The following is a 21,161-nucleotide window of genomic DNA, read 5'->3' as shown; positions in this document are numbered from 1 at the left end:
GTAGAACAAATCATTACATAGTTTTGGAGAAAGTAAGATTTGTACTTGGTACTTTATCAAAGGCATTTAATAAGAGTTTGGCATTAAGCTTTCTTATCAAAAATGCGTGCATTTGGTATTGATGAATCTGTTCTCTGTTGGCTTGGAAATTACTTTAAAGGTCGTGTAATTCAAGTCATATTGGACCGGATAAAATATGATATCCAAAAAATAAACGCTGGTATGCCCCAAGGCTTCGTTTTGTCTCCGACACCCTTCCTTCTTTTTATAAATGATCTTTTGTCTGAAAGTTCTAACCCACTAAATTGTTTCGCCAATGAGAGTACCCTCAGCTTTTCATTTTTAGATGCACATCCTTGTCCTTCGGATTTGGGCTATCAACGGCAATCATTTTTGATCTTGACAGCATTGTCCAATGGGAAATAAGAAATCACGTTGAATTTAATGCTTCAAAAACTTAATGCTGTCTACCGTCTCAAAAGTGTAACGCTCTCCCAATGAACTGCTTCCAGTTCTAGGTATATGCATCACAAACCACTTTATGTTGAGTTATCACATATTTGACATCGCCAAAAATGCTGCTAAGTGTTTTTTCCGAAGATGCAAGAAGTTTTTTTTTACCGCTTCTAATCGGGCTATAAATTATAAAGCTTTTATTCGTCCAAAACTCGAGTATAATTTTCATATTTCGGCCGATGCCCCAATAACGTACTTGATACTTTTGGATAGAATTGAAAAAAGAGCTCCGAAAATGATAAGACATTGTTCTCTTACCGAGATATATGCTTCTCTTGAACACCGCTGCAGAGTCTCATGTCTATAATTATTTTACCGTTATTTTTATAAACAATGCTAGGGAAATGGCCTCTTGCATTCCTTCCCTCAAACTCATGCTCAAGCCTTGAGCCCAATTTCCGACGTACTTTATCATCCTAATGGCTCAGATTGCGTTTAATCATTATAAGGGTATTCATATCACCTTGAGTGATATATATAAAAAAAATATATATAAAAAAAATATATATAAAAAAAATAAATCATTTGTTCCAAAAACTACATTTCAATATTCTCAAACATGATTTCAAAGATACAAAATATGTTTCTGCTCTTACGGCGATGTATTCCATTTGTATGTTAAAATTCAAGTTCTTCTCGAATAATAATAAAACTCATTTTGTTTTTTAAACTAGATATTTTTTGTTTTAATATATCATAAAAAGTACAGTGCTTAAATAAAAGTAAAAAATAACTCATAATAATTATAATTTTACCCCCTGATGCTTTTGTCCCCATTTTAAATTTAATTTGACTTTTGTTTTAACTTTTTATTTTTTTGTTTACAATTTAATTTGGTCCTTCCCTTCAATAGAAAAGAATAAAATAAAAAACTTATTTTGAAAGAAATTATTGCCTTGTGTTTAAAACAAACAAACAAAAACAAAATTCAGTATAAAAATGCAAAAACTGATATAAAACAAATATTGTATCGTAATAATAATATTAATTAAAGATTCTTATATAAATCTATTTATGTACGTATTGTATAGGTATATTTTTTTGTATGTAATTGTGATTATTGAATGTGTTGTGCAAGAAATTGAATAATCCTTTTATTTGCTTACTATGGCATTTGTATTGTCTGGGTAAATGTTTATTTTCTTTTTTTACCTTTTTTCTTTTAACCAATCAATATACCCAAACAATACGTTAAAGACTGAAAAAAAACTCTACAAAGTTTCTTTTAAAAGAAGTTAATTATAACTTGTTTATATAATTTAATAATTAATTAATGATAATAATATAAGAGTTATAAGAACTTTATTTTTGTGAATTTTTTAACAATATTGTTTTGTTAATTTTGTTTTGTTTGAATAACCATTTTTTATTTCTTGAGATTTAGTTTTGTTTGTTTTTTTTTGTTTATAATTTTTGTTTTTTGAGTAAATAACATTTTTGTTTGTATTTATTTATTTAGAAATAATGTAATTCGATTACTTTAACATTATAATTTTTGTTTGTCTTTTTGTATGTAATAATAATAAGTATTGTAGATAGATAAATATGTGTTTTTTGTCTAATAATATATTTTATCCCCGCTTGATTTTTGTTTTGTTTAGAATTTTCATAATTTGATTGCCTTTCTAGTGTTCTAAAAAACAAAAACAACAACAAAACAAACTGCTTCATTGGTGCAAAAAGTTATTAAAATCTTTTCTGTAGCATTTTATAAAATCTTCTGAATCACTAATTTTGAATCAAAGTTCTTCTTGCATTTAAAAAAATTGTCTTCTTAGAAAAAACCAATCGAAAACCTTCGGGTTATCTTTTTTAAAGTCTTTTATTTTAAATATGTATCAAAAGGCAACTTGAATATTGCTTAATAGTTCTTCAAGTTCCAAAACTAAAGAGAAGTTATAACTGTTTCACGGATCGCTTAAAGACTTAACTTTTATGATGCTAACACTATTTTTTTGACTGTCTAAAAATGAATTAAAAGAAAATATTTATTTGGCAGTTAGAAAAAATTTGACAAAAAGAAGTCATGAAATACTTCAGTACTAAAAAGACTAAGATTTAGTCCAATTCAATGACAGCCAAATTTTGCCTACTTTTAATAAACATCTCAATCTTCGGAGATAGAAACATTTTAGCAGCAAATAAAAGCAAAATTAAATACAACAAAGGTACCTTCAAAGTGGGCCTTTTATTTAGGAAGGAGGGTGTTTTCATAAACGTCCAAAATCTGCGTTGTACAATCGACTTCTGCTTTGTTGCATTAATGAACCCACTTGTTCTGCAGAATATGTGAAGGCCTGGTTGAGTACGATTTTAAATAGTCACAGTTTTCGCAAACGTCACACAAAAATCGAAGATATCCATCGAGAGATTTTTCTAGATAATCAAGATGTCAAAGGAAAACAATGTTTCAACTGTCTTAATTTTTAAAAACACCGTTCTCCAAAATGAACTTTTTAAAGACCTGAATACTGTGTCCTTCAGACATTTCTTCTTTCGATTAGGTTAGATTTAGATTATATTGGTTACAATTTTTTATAAAATTTACAAACTAAAAAACAAAAAGCATGGCTTTACTGACGTCTGCCTAGTTGACAAATCATAAAAAAAAATAACATAGCTCAATAATATACTTAAAAACTTTCATTCATAATTCTACTTCTATAGAGAAGAGCTAGCTTGCAGAATTGTTATAATTTTTTAACTTCCATATTGTTAAGCAAGAGTATAACTTCATTTTGCGTCAATAGTTCACTACCAAAAGCATTCTTTCTTATTTCTTTAACAACTGGACATCTTCCAACAAAATGTAAAACATCCTCCCTTTCCTTTAAATTGCACAATGAACATATAATTGGTAGGTCATCTCTGTGACGTATAAAATTTGGGTGCATAACTTCCCCTCTCAATTATCGTCCCTAAAATAATTCTTCTCTTCCAAGTTGTGATTTAGCTGACAGTAGAGCTGTCTGTATATAGATCCTGTGGCGTCATTCAAGTATTTTTCTAGTTGTTTTATGTCCACTGCGGAAATGAGCTAGTATAGAGAAGCTTTTAAATCATCCTGGTTATTACACAAAAGGTTAAGTTCCATTCCATATTAGCTAGCCAAATTTATCCCATCAGCACACCAACTTGTTTTGGTTCGTATTACTTGAAGCGCTACTATCTTCGGAAGACTATTATTGCTCATCTTCATAACTCTCAAGATGTAATCGACTTGCATTTTTAGGGTTCGTATGAACATAGGTGATAATGCCGATTCCAACATAATAACATAGTTGGGTGTATTTGATGTCAGTCTAAAAATTCGCTTAATATAGTATTGGAGAAGTTTCTCAACTGTTTCGTATTGTTTCGTTCCCCAAGTTTGTGCCTTGAACTTGCAGCTATGCGCTATACTTTTGTTAGAAAAACTTATTTTCCAAGTTGCACTAATTGCACCTGCATTAGCCTTAACTAGTTTCTCTCTTTGATGAATTTCAATATGCTCAAATTTTTCGTTAAGTGAACTCCAAGGTATTTGAATTCCATGGCAACTTCAATGACCTCTCCATTATAGAACCATTTTTCTTTCGCTGAATTGCGGCCCACTCCTTGTTTAAAAATCAAAATTTTAGACTTATTAAGATTCACCATCAAACTGCAAAGCTGACAATATTGATACAGGGGGTTTATCATTAACTGCAATGATTCAGATGATGCTGCCAAAGGAACAATGTCTTCCGCAAACACCAATGCTTTTATTATTTGGCCGGCGAAGTCTATGGTAAGAGCTCTATGAGATCTTCGATGAACAAGGCGAACAGACTAGGACTCAATATACAGCCTTATCTGACTCCCGATTGTGTTTTAAACCCTCTCGACTACTCTTCTTCATTCCATACCTTAGCAATTGTATCTGCATATAGATTCTGTATAACTCTCCCGAACTTCCATGACATTCCGTTACTATACAGCTTGTAGATAAGCGCTTGTCTAACGATCATATCAAATGCAGATTTAAAGTCAACGAAAAACGTATATAGTTTCTTGTAATTATTCAGGAATGTTTCTGCGATATTTTTAAGGGTAAAAATGTGGTCAACCATCGAATAACCTGTCTTAAAGCCTGCTTGAATCTTCTTTAAGAGCTTGCTGTTTTCTATCCATCTATTAAAACTTTTTTGCAAAACCAGCGTGTATATTTTATATGAAGCATTTAGAAAGGATATTCCTCTATAATTATACACCTCGGCCAAGCTCCCTTTCTTATGAATCGGGAAAATGATGGACTCCTTAAATTCTAGTGGTATCATTCCTGTTTCCATGATATTGTTATATATAGTTGTCAGTCGATTCATTAGCTCTTCTGTGCCAGCTTTCCCATCTTTAAGTTCCATTATAGCTGAAATCACTGCAATCATTTTTAAAACCCGGAGTAGCGTATTGAAAAACAAGTTTCCCTTCGGTTGGATTCAACAAACTCTGAAAGTGATCTGCCAGCTGATCAGAAACTATACTAAAATGGATTGAAAACTTTTTCCCGTTCAGCTGCTTTGCCAGGTTCCAAAACTCAAAACAGCTTTGAAGAATGCTGCCTTCTTTAGCTTACGTACTGCCTTGAAAGATCTATTAGCCAACAAATATTGATTTTTGAATAGCCATCATTCGAATATCTGTATGCTCTAAGTCAGCTAAACGATAGTTCCCTTGCCTTTCTACAGTCTACATCAAACAATGACTCTATGAAGTTCAGCCGGGCTTTGCTGTTGGCAGCACAGTTGGATACGACTCCTTGATTAGTTTATCCAGCTTGGATAGATCACAATTTCTTTGACCCAGCAGTGAGATATCAAGCCTTACTTGATATTCCATCTCGTTTGTCGGTTTCCATTTCATTTATAAAAATCCATTAAAATTGTCTTATAGACCACAAACATTATAAGAAAGTATTCTATAATCGTTTCAAAAGTATTTTCATTTTTCTTATCATAAACTAAATTAATTTTATTTCTTCTTTCGATTAGAAGCTTCATTCAAAGTCGCAGATTCTTTTTTTCCTTTCAATAAAACTTATATTTATATTTTACTTTTAACTCGTGTACTTCTGAAGTCAAAAAATCTGCAAATCATTTGAGTTTTGTTCGTTTGCAAATCTGACTTTATGAACATGTCTAACGCTGGTCTAAGTTTATAACGAGACGTTTATGAAAACACCCGAACTCGGAATCAGATTAAACACTTACAAAATATTATAAAACAAAGCATCTCATTTTCATTTTTGACCTAAAGAATCGTTTAACAAATAAATTGTTTTGGCAAAATGCAAATTTTTAATTTATTCAAATGCCACCATTTTCATTTTTTTAAATCAACATCTCTTCTTTTTTTTGCACCATTTTAAATTAAAAATTCATAGCAAAATAATAATCTTAACAATAAATTATATTATTTAATCAAGCACAAAAAAAAGCTTGAATACAAAGAAATAAATAACCCACGAAACAGAAATAAGCGAGTTTTCTAAATTCTATAAAATATAATGTGCATTGCAATTGCAAGTAATACATTTCTCACTACATACACACAGTATAAAATATAATTTGTTTTATTAATTAAAAAATTTAAATAAGAAAACCAAACTTATTCGAGTCTTTTGTTCTTTTAAATAGTACGAGTAGGTATTTAGGTAAAGTTACAAAAACGAAATATATATATTCACTTCCATACCATACTCATTAATTAGCAGCTAATGCACCCTCGTCACAATTAGCCGATGGTGTTGTGCAATGTGAATTTGTTGGGCTATTTAATGGTGAATTGGTCGTTGGCCCATAGAATATCAATTCGGGTATTTGTCCGCCCTGAACTCCTGTGCCATTTGTACTTTCGGACGAGCATTGAAACTGAAATGTCACATTACCCATGCACACTTCGGACATGCCCTCCTGTCCGAAGAAGCTCAATTCATTGCCATCGAGAATCACAGATGCTGTGTAATAGCATTCGGGTTCAATTTGAATGGGATTGGCAAAGAAAACGTGGAACGTATTGCTCGATCCATCGGAGAAAAATTTGGTATCATTCTCGGCCAGAGTTCGGCCCAGTCGTTTGAGTTCAATTTTAACACTGTAATTTGCTGCACCAGTCGACGATCCGTAGAGGCCAAAGCCTACAATGAAAATTCTCCGATCTACCGAAAATTGAATTGAATCACAGCGTCCACGATAGCGCCATTGATTGGAGCGATAAGCACACGATTGGAAACGATGGCAAACCTGGGTCTTCAGTCCAGCACGACATTTTGTCGGATAGTTTAGACTTGGTTTGGCATTCGCAGTGAAGTGTAGAAATATATCGATTGTCTCTGGGGAGGTGAGGATGCCTGTTTGGGCGACTCCATTGGCAAATTCCTCCAGAGTCATTGTGGGAATGCGAATTAAATGCAAAGCTGGTCCAAGGACGTTGCGTTTGTTCTGAGGAGTCGTGTCGATTTCCATCTTTTGACAAGCATTCAAGGCCCAATTAAGAGCCGCTTCAAACAAATGAATCTCCTTGCAGTTGAGAGTTTCTCGTGATAGAATCGATTCGAAAGTCTTCAAGTCGATATCTACGAAGCCTTCTGATTTAATAGCCATTTCCGCCTGTTTTTTTTTTTTCGTTAAGAATACACAATCAATTTTGTATCATTTGAGTGTGAAAGGATAATCTTACCTGTGCGTCTATAACTTCCCAGCATCTCTGCATCAGTTCTGGCTCCTCGAATAGACGGGATTGACTGAGAAGTAGACAGGCGTTTTTTGCCGTCAAACTAACTTCCAAATAATTAACGCATGCCCTTGCTAAATGCGGTACAATATACTTTTTAGCAGCATACAGTGTTGCCAGAATATTATCAGGTTCCAATTGAATTTCATCACAATACAAATATCTACAACAATATTTAATTGAATTTGAATTTAAAAAAATACAAGTTTTTAAGTCTCACCTTAATAAAGTAAGAAAAGCTGATGGTTCAACATCGGGCACTTTGATTTCCTGTTTGTTTTCTGCCAATCCTCCATAGAACATTGCATAAAATACTGAACTTCCAGTTGCGAGGATGTATTTATGTGCAGGAATTGTTTGAATATTATCTTAAGTAAAAATTATGATTTTTTTGAATATGTATATAATTTTTTTTTAAATTAAAACACTCACCATCAGAACCAACAACAAATTTAACATCAGACATTAGTTCATTATTGAACATGGCAGCATTACGCTCGAGTACAGTTGCTTTGGTTGCTTGCCAATTTGGATCGGCTGTATCAACTGCATTGGATGATCCATTACTTGATGGAAGACAAAATGATGGTGAACTGCTTACGGCACCAGGCGATGCTAACGGTGATGATGGGACACTAATTGGTTGTGTGATTTGAATATTATCACGCTGATGGTGTTGTTGCTGTTGTTGTTGTTGCTGCTGTTGTGGATTTTGCTGTTGTTGTTGTTGCTGTTGCGGCTGATGTGTTGCAGAATTGTGTGGGGGCGATAATAATATCCCTCCATTGTTGATTGTTTCCACTAAAATAAGGGGATAAACACAAAAAAGAGTAAGACTTTAATAAATTGTTTATTTATTTTTGTTTGTACATGTTTCTTTATAGAAGTTTATTTAAAGAAACAATTTAGGTTTTTGTGAGATCTGTTTCGATGTAATATTTTTCAATCATTTTTGTCGCCATGGTAAGAATTGGTGTCGACATTGTTTTAGTTAGTTTTTTAGAGTATTTATATTAAAGAATGTTTACTTAGTTAAAATACTTTTAAGATGTCCCAAAAATAAGAAAATGAAAGCAGCACTAATCTTAGTAATAAATTAGTTTGGTGGACTAGTTAAGAATACAGACACATTACGTGTGACTTCTCCGTCGGATTTAGAGCGTCTGAGTTGGACTCTTTATTCATTTAATACATTTTCTTGGATTATAAAGATATGGAGACAGAAATGTTGAGTTATTCTGTATCGTGCTTTTAGAAATTATAAGTACTCCAGTATTATTTTTAAAAGGCAACGAATAATCACTACACATTTCTCTCTTTGTCATAAATGGCAGCGTAAAATCTCAGATCAGATAGATAGGGTATCCGGATACCTGATCCAAAACAATTGATATGACATAAAAGGAAACCAAAGGTACAGCTGATTCGACATATGTATATGTGAATTCGAAGGAGTTTTGCACTTTGAAATCTAAATATTTGTCTGCTTTTTGTGGCCAGCCGAAAGTTGTTTTTATTTTTGCCATCTATATCAATTAAAGTTCAACAAGGTTTCTTAAAATTCACCTATCCAGGATACCCTAGCGAAGACGAGAGTGAACGCAGCCAATGTGTTTTAACAAGTGTTGTTTCAGACTTGTAGTTTTGAATCTGCCAATATTTTTTATCGGAGTTGGTCTTTTTGATAGCTTTGGTTTGGTTTGCCATTTTACAATGAAAACATTTTGTGCTACTGGCTACGAAGTCAAAATTCAGCTTTTTGAATGCACTACGAAGATATTTTATCATTTCGTAGTTTGCCTCAGCGCGTTATTGCTGACAAATTGGTTAAAATTTTGGCTTCCCGCTGAAATTTATTCGAGCATTAACATTACATTAAATTATATGCGTTTCATTTCTTCTCGAAAACCAAACGCTCTCAATTCTCAGAAAATATTTTAGTTTTTTAAATTTAAGAACAACGGCAATTTTGTTCAATCAAAGATGTACAAAACTATGGTTTTATTTCAGTGCCTTTACTTTAATGGGATATTGGTTCATATTTTCCAATTAATCCCTGAGATTAAAACCACTGAGATATTGAGTTTTTAGAAGAAGCACGATGGTTTCTGAGAATGGATCGGATGATCACTTGGGTGCTTGATATATTCAAGTCTAATTGCATGGTTACTATTAAGAAATGTTTTGCACATATTTCGGATTAGAATGAATTTAAAATGAAAAGAAAACAAAGAAAGCGATTTTATCGAATTTAGTCATCTTATCCTTCTTTGATACTTCTTAAACTTAAATTTGAACCATGCACAATCATTATCTTAACAGCCAATGCTTTCTAGCTAAACCGAAGCCACTATACATTTCGTCAACGCCTGCCCAATGTATGTCAAAAGTAAACCTACCGCACCAACAAACCTTTTTCAACCGAATTTCGGTATAGTTTTTCCTTCTAACTGAGCAAGTATTAAGGAGCGATAACCTTAAAAGGTTTCCACATAAGAATTCGTTTTTTTTAAATGATTATGTTATTGAAACGTATCTTGCAAAATACTATTTTATTTAAGTCAAATTATTAGGATCATTTAACTTAAAAATAATCTGGTACTATGCATTTTACGGTCCTAAAGGAGAAGTAGAAGAATCGAAAGAATTGCATAAGGTTGAATTTTCAACACACCAAAAATGTGGTCTTGTTCAATCCATTTTATCTCATGATAACTAAATGTGGGAGTAATAACAAAGATGAAGGAGACTAGTTTTCATTGGCAAATAAGAATTTCCGTATTCCGTATAAGGCGTTGAACATAAAAAAAAACTATAAAGCAAATTTGACATTACATAAGGTGTTCAACACTAATTTGTCGTTTTTCTCTTGTGGGACGTATTCGTTTAATTTGTTTAGTATTTCTCATAACAAATACTTTTGCAAATACGCTTATTTCTGTCGCTCTCGAGCGCGATCTCGCAAGTGGAAATAAAAAAATCTGGAGAGTAGCTCGTGGAGAGTTGACTAATTACTCTCGACATTCGCTCCTTTTGAAAGTCACTCTCAAATGGACATATGTGTTTACCACTATGCGAGATAAGCTCGCAGAATACCAACACAGTTCGTATTTTGCGAGTAACTGTCAAGAGTAAACATTGGAAAGCAGTGGATTTGGAGGAAACCAATCAACTTATTGAAAAATATAAGTCTGTTGAGTTAACAAAATTAAACGAATTGCCTAATTTTTCAAAACCTCTTCAATTCCTGAATTCCTTCATATATAAACCAATAGACCTGTGCTTACGTGACATGGCAAAAGAAATTCAATAGCTGTTCAGATATTATATGCGCCTTTAAAAACATGCCTTTTAGATGCAACTCAAGCTTTGTCTAGAAACAGTAAAATTATCTTATCTTATCTGCGCAGTGTACAGCTTAGGATCATGGTTTTATTAACTAAACAAAACTTGTCTACTTAGCTTTAATTAAAATCAACAATAACAAGAGGTAAATAAATCTTACTACCTGCTTGCCTACCTATTATGCGTTTGCATTACATTATGCGAGATAAGCTCGCAGAATACCAACACAGTTCGTATTTTGCGAGTAACTGTCAAGAGTTAACATTGGAAAGCAGTGGATTTGGAGGAAACCAATCAACTTATTGAAAAATATAAGTCTGTTGAATTATTGTGGAGAAATTCTACATACTGGAATCAAAAAAAGGTACTGAAGGCAGCCGTATGAATCACCTGCACAGATCATAAAATTAACTTTTAGTTTTTCCTTCCAAATGATTTGCGATTCATATGCTTACCGAAAGCTTGAATTGGTTACGACGACCTACCCACGGTTTGACCTAACATTTTTTTAAATTCTTTTTTAACCCGCCAATGGTGACCTGTGAGACCAGGTGTGCGAAAAAATGCGAATTAATTTTCTTGTCCGTTATTGTTTTTTCTTGAATATGAATTTGTGTATTGCAATAAAACAGCTTCTGTTAATTTCTGTCAAGGACCATATATTTAACAAAAATATTAGTAACACATTTCGAAAAATTTTCAGTTGAAAAACTTGGCCCGTGCGACCGGCGTCATCATTGATCAAAGTCAAATTTGCGTCACCAATAGCGGGTTAAGAACAGTGGCAATTATTAAAGCAGTTGCAACCCTTCGCTTGTAAGAATGCATGGCCAACTTATAATATGCTAGTAGAAGAAATCTTTCAAGTGGACACGATTATGAGAGTACCATCAACAAGAAAACTAAATATTCTAGCAGGGAACTGGCGATAGCAAATGCACAGTCTCCCGAGAGTTGCTCTCGAGAGTTAACTAGCAGAAGTACTCTCAAATGGACACGCACCTCGACACCTTTTGCTAGTTTTTGATTTTATAATTTTTAAAATTTTTATTTAGGGTTAAAGTAACAATTCAACGACCGATGAAATGACTCATGGAGAAAATAAGCATCTTGCCAAAAATTTTAAGAGAGGTGTCTCTTCAACCACAAGTAGGAATACTGGATGGGATTCTTTGGCAATGGATTTGAATTCTTCTTTAGGTCTGATGAAAGCAAAATAAACACGTTTTTTTAAACAAAAAAGAAGTCAAGGCCACAGGAGAACAAACTTTTAAGTGTTTTAATAATGTCGACGAAGGAATGGTCAGTCTTCTGTCGTTCTGTATGTTGTTCGTTCCATAATGCTTCTCGAATACTCATTACAGTGTTTTCATCAATATCGGATAAGTCACAAAACTCTTCACCAGCACTTAAAATTACAATTCCGAAATCTTCTACCGCAAATTCTCTATCAGTGGTAACCACTGCTATGCCTAATAAGGAAGTATTCTACGACAAATGTCCGACATCGACATGCTTTAACTTGGTAGACCTTTTAGAGTATTTTATTCAAGGTAGACTTGTTTTTGGTAGCTCCTACTTCAGAACGTATAATTTGATTCAGGACGCTTTGGATGGATATGTTAACAAGCAACTAAAAATTTCATAGATCCCATCAATAAATTAACAAACTTAGATCTCAAAACGCTTCACAGAAGCGCTACTTTTGTATTTTTAAAGCAAGAAGTTAGGGACTTTTATTGCTACTTACTTACAAATATAAACTTGTACAACTATCGTTTACAAAAGCTATAAACCGCGACAAACTAAATAAAGTCAAACGTTTAGCTTGCCTATGTATAAGCGGATAGCCTCGCACGACCCTATCTGCGGTGCTGCATACCCTACAATATCTAACAACTTAATTCCTTAAGTTTCAGATCATATTTTCGACTCAGTAAGGAAGCGTTTGTATTCGTACTAAACAAGTTGTTGGAAGGCCAATTTAAAAATTCAAGAACCTCCTTAATCCCTGCTATACTAAAATTAGCTTCTGCTCTAAGAATTTTTGCTAGTGGAAGTTATCAGAGCAGCGTAGGAAAAGATTCTGACTTAGGCCTGACACAATTATCGGTTTCTTTAGCATTAAAAGAAGTTGTGTGTACAATTGAAGACAAATTATGTCCAACCTGGATCATTCTCAACAAGTCATCCGATGAGAAACAAAACCAGGTTACCAGGTTACCAGGAGTAACCCATTGGAATCATTGCTCCAATTGAATTTGCACAAAATGATATTACAGTTTAAACGCAATGATAGTAAGTTTTTTCCTCGTAAGTAGCTTTTCGTTTTTAGTGCAAGTTTTTAAGGCGTGTAACCATGAAATATGTATTCGTTTTGTTGACTTAAGATATCCTGGATCAACCCATGATTCCTTTGTATGGGACTCCAGTGATCTTAAGTTAGGTCTTGAAACGTGGTACCAAAGATGAGAACATTCAATGTTCCTTGGTAGTATTTATATTTTTTATTTCGTTGTTCAATAGTTTTTCGTTTTCATCGCGAGTAGGCGGCCCAAGTGAGTTGAGGGTTGTAGCAAATTGGTCCCTATATTCCTTTTGGTTTTTTTTCAAGAACCAAACTCTCGCTACATTCGGTTCGATTCCATCATTTCTTTTACATAAGCTACGACCTTTTCTCACACAATGTGAACGTTCGACAAATAATAACATGAATAACGTCCAAATCAACGAACCTTCGATAACGAAAATAGAGTGAGATCAATCTTCTTCGCCTTATTATACCTTTCGCATATTAAAGCCGCTGTTTAACCAAGTTCTAGATAATGGTAATAAAACCTCTTCCTCAAATAAACGAAATGAAACGAATTGCCTAATTTTTCAAAACCTCTTCAATTCCTAAATTCCTTCATTGTTATTAAAAATAGACCTGTGCTTACGTGACATGGCAAAAGAAATTCAATAGCTGTTCAGATATTATATGCGCCTTTAAAAACATGCTTTTTAAATGCAACTCAATCTTTGTCTAGAAACAGTAAAATTATCTTATCTTATCTGCGCAGTGTACAGCTTAGGATCTTGGTTTTATTAACTAAACAAAACTTGTCTACTTAGCTTTAATTAAAATCAACAATAACAAGAGGTAAATAAATCTTACTACCTGCTTGCCTACCTATTATGCGTTTGCATTACATTCTACTAGATTCTCCAAGTTATATACTTGTTCCTAATTCAAGGTTAGGCAGCAGCGAGCATTTTCGTTTTGTTTGTTTATTGTTTTTATTCGTTGCTCTTTGATTACGACGCAGCAGAGTATGATGATAGACCTAGACAGTCATCCACTTATGAATTGTTTGAACTTGACGTATTACGTCGGCGTCATTTTTCGCTTGTTTTTTCTCTCTCCACCCCCATTCCAAAAAGTAGCTAAAAAACTCTGGGTTTGGGTTAAAAATCGATTACGATTCGATTGCATGATTGAAATCTTTTACGACTTTAAGATAAACACAAAATAATAATAAACAATAAATAAAAACAAATCTTTAGTTGGGCTAGAATATTGTAGTTTTAGATTTCTGGATAATAGACTCACCATTCATCCAGGCTTGAATTTGTGAATGAGACATGCTTTCTTGATTTCTTTTTACTGATTTTAATAATGGAAGCCTTGGATTTGGTGTTGCCATTCTAATTTGCCGTCAAATATTTCCAAATATACACTTTTCACATAATAATTTCATAATTTTCAAGGTGAAAAAGAAAAATTAAAAGTTTAAATTAAAATTTTAAATGCACAAGTCGAATGCTTATTGTTCTTTTTTTAATGTTAATTGCATTTACTGCAGCAGACAGAAAAAGAAGCCATTTTTTTTAATTGTTCTGAATCTGAACTGTGTGAGAAAAAAATCCACAATAATAAATGAGAAATATAAATTGAATTGACCAAGAACAACACCGAAGATTCAAGAACAAGAATGAAGATTTTGTGAAGAAAATTGTTTTGACAGGTGGAAAAAGAATAAACACATAAATATCCCCACTTGGGAATTTTGAAAATGGTGGGCATTTGTGAAGTGTCAAATGGTAAGTGGGCATTGTTTGGTTGGGTGAAATTGAAAATGTAGTAGATTTTTTAAGAGGTCGGTTTTATTTGAAGAGGAAAATATTATAATTATATTTTTATTTTCGTTGAACAAAAAGGTGTTTGCTTTAATTTTATATTTATTAAAAATGCATTAACTACGTAAACATGATTTTTCTTTAGATTGATTCTAGATAAATAATGAAAGTACAAAGAAATGCGTAGGCGGTAGAAAAGCGAAGAGAACACATTATTTATTTTGGCATATTTCCTGCTATGTCAGAATATGTCAGATTTTTGTCAAAATTATATCCGCTTGACGCATTTCAGTTTCAGGAAAAGAAAATGGCTGTGTTCAGTCTGAGATAATATCGCGATACATTTTTGTTATGGTGGATTTACATGTATCTGCACTTCGAAGTCTACAAAGAGGATGCAAAATATAAAATCACGTTGGTTCGATATAGAGAGAAGATCAAAAATGCAGATTATAGGAAATCGCTGTTAAATCGAATTATCTTGGAGACCACCACGGAAGAAAAAGAAAAATAAAGGACCAGCTCAGAGATTCGAAAATTATGCGGCGAATAATTTTTAAAGAAATTTCGAAAGTTTTTGAAGTTCATCCATATAGTGACAAGAATTTGGAAACTAAGCTTAAGAACAATTCTTTTGACGTTTGGCAAAGGACTAAATTGAACTTAAGACGCCAATAAAAAAACAAATATGGATTGTTTGTGATTTATTGTCTAAGGATTAAATTAATACAATAGTTAGCCGTTTGGCTAGACTTGAGAAGTTAGAGATTAGTTAAACCAAATCAAAACCTAAAATGCAATTTTTTGACATAAAGAATTATTACGCAGGCATCGTTTCGTCATTGTTCGATGAATCCAATGAATTGTCAAAATTATGACTGGGAAATTTTATTTTAAAATAATTTGGACAGCTGAAAGTTTCAACAAAGCATTTAAAAATTAAACTATCCAAAATGAGATTGAACGCAGCTAAAGAGTTTTGTGTACATTATAAATGCATTTATTTTATTCTTTCACATTGAAAACAATTATTAATGTGTAATAAAAATGATAACTTTTGGTATTAGCTTAAATAAATAATTACTATCAAACTGATTGATAAAATTGAAAGTTGAAATTCTGACAGGTTTAAGTCGAAAACAAATTAAGTTTTAAACTGTTAAACGGTTAATTCAAATGTTATTTTAGTAAGTTATTGAGCTAAAAGATGACTTTGAACATTTTTAAAGAGTTTTGTAACTTAATATCTTTTAACATTTTACAAGAGAAACATTCGAAAATGCATGATTTAATTTATGGTATATGATACAAATATGATTTCTGACACTTCAAACTTAATGACAGAGTTATAGAGCTAACATTTTGATTTTTATTATTTCGCTTTTAGAATTTTTCACTTAATTAACACATCGGTTATAGCGACCATTAAAAGTGTTTATTATTACAAAAAATCTTAATAAATATAATCAATCTTTTTAGGGCAAAGTAATAGGATTCTTAATTTACTTCATCGAAAATTTAGTTTCGAGATTTAAAAGCGCTTAAGACTGTCAAATTTGGTATAAGTGGTGTCAAAATGAAGGTAATAAGTGGTAAATTTTGTTTTAACACAGAATTTTAATTTTATGTAATATGTAAGTGTTCATTGATGAAATCGTTTTAAATGAACAGCTGATTTTTTATTTTATAATTCGGTACAGGACAGGTTCAGACAGCAGGGATTTCATTTGCAGTCAACTGCATTCTTTAGGCAAGGCAGCTAGACAATTTTTCAGATGTATTTCACTTCAAATTTGGAATATTAATTGACTATCTTTTACTTGTAGAAAGTACCGACAACATTATCTATCTATGAATAACCTCCTTATTCTGGTTAACAAGTCCATCATAAGTTGTATTTAGTATTCTTAAGATGTCAAGGAACCCTTTTACATAAAACTTTAAATAAAATTATGCATTTATAAATAAATCACACAGTTATGAAGCTGAGCTATCAGTTGAATGCAAAAAATAATCAGCTGATATTTTGACATAAATACACTTGACTGCCTGCCTGTGTCATCTATTTTTTTTTTTCACGGGTACTGCCTCTTGCGAGGAATTGACAAATCCTCCAAGAGTTATTCTTGTCATGAAAAGTGCTTTTCAAATTCGCCGTTCGGAGTCGGCTTAAAACTGTGGGTCTCCTCCATCTCTGACAACATTATTCGCACACAGGAATGGTTGAGAGTTGTAAGTCACTAAGCCCTAGTTCTCAACGATTTGATGCGCCACCCAATTTTTTTCCAATTCCAGAATCTACGATTACACTGGTCTACTAAACTACGTTTTTTAAGTTCCATAAAGAAAGCAATACATTTTTAAATGTTAACTTTAAATCTCATCACATTGGGTTTCTAAAATATGTCCCTTTAAAAATGCTAAGAACACGAAAAATGGTTTTTTTTTAAGGCAAAGTTAAAACCGAAAATAGCTTTTGAATCATTTTAGTATCTTACTAAGTTTCTGAAAATTCTCAAAAGTTATGACAAAAGTCTTGCTTTGATTCTATATAAAGTCTTGAAAAAAACCTTGAATTTTATGCTTTCATAGCTTTCATAGTTTTGACAAATACGTTTTGAGCTTAATTTTTGGTGCTAGCTTCGAATCCAAACTTTAATCTTAACCATTTGCTAAAGTTTTAAAAATACCAGTTTTCAAAATATTTTTCTCCATATTTGAAAAACTTGATGTAATAAATTTGTGTAGACAACAGATTTCTTTAAAACTGTTTTGCTTTTTATTGTAATTTTATCTTAAAAGAAATATTGTTGTCAACATTCACTAAAATTTTGAAAAAAAATCAAATTGACAGTTTTCATACAAAAAACAAAAACTCAAAACAAAATTTAACAAAAGTTCGTAAAAATTGATTTTCGACTCAAATATCTTTTCAAAACTTTGAGATATTGGATTTAAACTACTTTTATCTTTTAAAAAATATTGTTTTAATATATCCAATAAAACTTTGAGAAAAACCGAATGGACAGTTTTTTACAAAAACCTAAAAACCTAAACAAATATTTAACAAAAGTTGCTAAAAATTTATTTTCGACTCAAATATCTCTTCAAAAATTAAAAATATTGTCTTCAAACATTTTTTTATTTCATAGAAAATATTGTTTTCGATATTCAGCAGTTTGTTTTATAAAAATCCAACAGTCCATTTTTTCATTAAAAAATAAAATCTACAAAAAATAGTACGCAAATTTGGTAAAAATTGATGTTCGGTTCTTGATATCTCCCAAATTAATTTCATTCATCCAATTTGTAATAATTTAAGAAATGTTACTAAAATTGGTAAAATTGTTCTCGACTAAAAATCTATTTAACAAAACTAGATTTTCAAACTAAACAATTTGTTTATATGAATAATATTGTTGATAATTTTAAAATTTGTAAAAATAATTCAACTAACAACTTTTTTAACCCAACACAAAAACTTACAAAGTTTTAAGCAAGACAAAAAGACAGACGGGATGGGAAGTTATCAGTGTGGGTCGCATCCCAGTCTCTTTTTTAAAAATGTTTAGCTTTGAATTCGAATGCTCTACAACACTCGTTAAAAAGTACATGAAGTAACACTAAAATAATGACAAAAAGAAAAACAATTCCAATCGTGTTCCATGCGCCAGGAAAAAAATCAATTTTTGAAGGAAATCTGAATTTACCCCTGGGAAAACCTCATTATGGTCAACTCGATTACCAACCGAATACAAAAAATGACAAGACTTACTTTTCTAATAATACTAATATTAATGAAATTCTTTGCCATAGTTTATATTTTCGAGATTCTACTGTAATTCGATTTTTCATTATATGATTAATTTTTCGTTTTTAACTTTTGTTTTCGTTTTGACCAAAAATTGATTAAAATCTGGATGAAGAAACTAGTTTATTTATATGCAAACTTGTTCTTCTTTTTTTATTGTTAAGATAAACAAAAAGCAAGTGAGTTCAATTTGTTTAGTAAAAAATAATGACAAACGCAAAATAAAAAAAAACTCACGACAAACTAAATAAATGGAAATGTAAACAAATGTTGTTTGATAATTTAATCCATTTTTTGAGGTTAAAATAATAATATTTATTTTGAGTACACGAGCATAAACGAAAACAAAAAACAAAACTAAAGAAGAAAAATTTATTTTGAATAAGCAAATATCACCAAAAATATCAAATATCATTGCCATAACAGCAGAAACTACGAGTATATTATAAGGAAATGGTTTTTGATTTTATTTTGAATTTATATTAATTTATGCAATAAACCGCCACAAGGTATGAACTTGAGTCAGCACAACGTACCTACTTTCAACTTAAAAACAAGACAGGTTAATTTGGTCTCAGTCAAAAATTAGTTGTATTTAGATTTAGACCAATCTATACTTCAAGGTTTAATAAAATAAAAGTTACCAAGACAGTTTTTTCTTTGACACATTGGAACTCGCCAAAGATTGAAAATAAATCTAATTTGACGGACCAAACGAATTTAAAATTTGATCTGTTTAAAGCATTATGACGCTATGGCCTTTTTCTGATAGGGAAACAAACAGATCTTACACATAACCATCATTACCAACTTTAACAAATAATTTAATTTATTTTCAAGGTAGAGATTTCCAAATTGATGACTGTCTTCCGGACATTTCATTCCATTTCAAACGCTCGCAACAAAATATTATTAATCTTTACAATCGTGCTTAGAAAATCTAATATAACATTTACAATAAATAGCTAAAGGGGCTATAATATGTCATATTTGTAGGTAGGCGTGCGTCAAGTTAGATCTGCTGGTCATCGGCCAATTTGCAATTATTCGTATCTATAATCGTTTTGAGTCTTTCAACAACTTTAAAATATTTCCACGCAACCTAACGTGTGGATTTTGTTTTTATAAATTAATTTACTCACGAAATTTTATAGATTCAAGATTTTTTATTTTTTGTTAAGTGTTTTTGAAAGACAAAACAAATATTCTTTGGGTTTATCCAGAAAAGCCGTCACAACATAAAATCTTTTATACAAAATTTACTTAAAATGCTAGTCGCATTTATATTTTATATTATTTGCCGGCATTGCAGAAAAAGATTTGTTGGATTTGAGTATGCACGTGTAACAGAAGATAACTCTTCTGGCCTGACTCACGCCGCGCCGGCCGCAAACGTCCGACGTTAACGCCAACACCACGCTTTGGCTAAAGCTAAAGCTGATGAAGATCTTAATCTCAACATCATCAACATGGTTATATTTTAATATATACTCGTACCTACTTAAGGAATAAATAGCCCTTGATGTTACTTAAGTATAAGTATATAAGATTGGATAATAAAATAATTGTGAAAGTGCGGTTAAATAATAACAGTAAAATATCGAAACTTTGTTTAATAACAATCACGATAATATCATTATAAACAAAAATAATTATTCATGAAATATAAATTCAGTATAAATAAGATATTTACTCCGCGTGTTCTTAATTACATATTAAATAACTTTAAAATATTTTGTTAGTTTTGTTCACTTTTAAGCTTATACAACATTTTTTTAAAGTCTCATAAACAGATTTAACTTTTTGATCTTTTTGCATTTTATTAAATTTAAAGAGATTTGTTGTTAGTTTTATAGAATTCTCGACACGTAGTTATTTGTTTAATGTTTTTTTTAAGTACGCACTTAGCATATATAATAGATTCTTCATTAAATGGAATTATATATTTAGAACCTAATGCAAAAAATAAAAAAAGGGGCTGGGATGCGACCCACACTGATAACTTCCCATCCTGTCTGTCTTGCTTGCTTAAAACTTTGTATGTTTTCGTGTTGGGTTAAAAAAGTAGTTACAAATTTTAAAATTACCACAATATTTTTCATATAAAGAAATAGTTTAGTTTGAAAATCTAGTTTTGTTAAATAGATTTTTAATCGAAAACAAATTTTACCAATTTTAGTAGCATTTCTTAAATTTTTACAAAATGGATGAATGAAATTAATTTGAGAGATATGAAGAACTGAATAAAATATTTAGGCCTCATTTTAGACAAAAAACTAAATTGGAAGGCAAATATTGAAGAAAGAGTCAAAAAGGCTACTGTAGCGCTTTTTACTTGTAAAAAGGCCATAGGATCAAAATGGGGCTTCTACCCAAAAATAACCCACTGGCTATACACTTCGGTAATCAAGCCGATACTCATTTATGGAGCCGTCGTGTGGTGGACCGCACTGGACAAGATGGTAAATCTAAATAAACTCATTAAAGTCCAGCGGTCAGCAGGTATGTGCATCACCGGAGCTCTTCGCACAACACCAACCGCAGCACTGGAAGTGCTTTTAAACCTAACACCACTTGACATCTTCTCTAAAAAGGTGGCTGCCAACTCATGTGTAAGGCT

At 31.7% G+C, this 21,161-nt stretch overlaps 2 protein-coding genes across 6 annotated transcripts in view; one reads left to right on the top strand and one right to left on the bottom strand.

Moving 5' to 3' along the window:
- The window catches only part of LOC129942925 (transcription factor IIIB 90 kDa subunit), an 81,682-nt gene that overhangs the window by 11,126 nt on the left and 49,395 nt on the right, over positions 1–21,161 (top strand). The window lies entirely within an intron of this gene.
- Positions 6,091–21,161, bottom strand: part of LOC129942924 (BTB/POZ domain-containing protein 3) — a 30,852-nt gene continuing 15,781 nt past the window's right edge. For 4 of the 5 annotated variants that reach the window (XM_056052075.1, XM_056052073.1, XM_056052076.1 and 1 more), the window contains 4 exons: positions 7,699–8,067; positions 7,487–7,634; positions 7,213–7,429; positions 6,091–7,142 (listed from right to left, as the gene is read on the bottom strand). In XM_056052075.1, the coding sequence (XP_055908050.1) occupies positions 6,237–7,142; positions 7,213–7,429; positions 7,487–7,634; positions 7,699–8,067 (1,640 nt within the window). In that variant the 3' untranslated portion in view covers positions 6,091–6,236. Of the gene's footprint in view, positions 7,143–7,212; positions 7,430–7,486; positions 7,635–7,698; positions 8,068–14,203; positions 14,575–21,161 lie in introns of those variants that run through there. The other variant, XM_056052077.1, reaches the window with a different exon arrangement.

The sequence above is a fragment of the Eupeodes corollae genome, chromosome 1, assembly GCF_945859685.1.
Source record: "Eupeodes corollae chromosome 1, idEupCoro1.1, whole genome shotgun sequence".
NCBI classification, from domain to species: Eukaryota; Metazoa; Arthropoda; class Insecta; order Diptera; family Syrphidae; genus Eupeodes; species Eupeodes corollae.
This window is presented reverse-complemented; position numbering and strand designations above follow the sequence as displayed.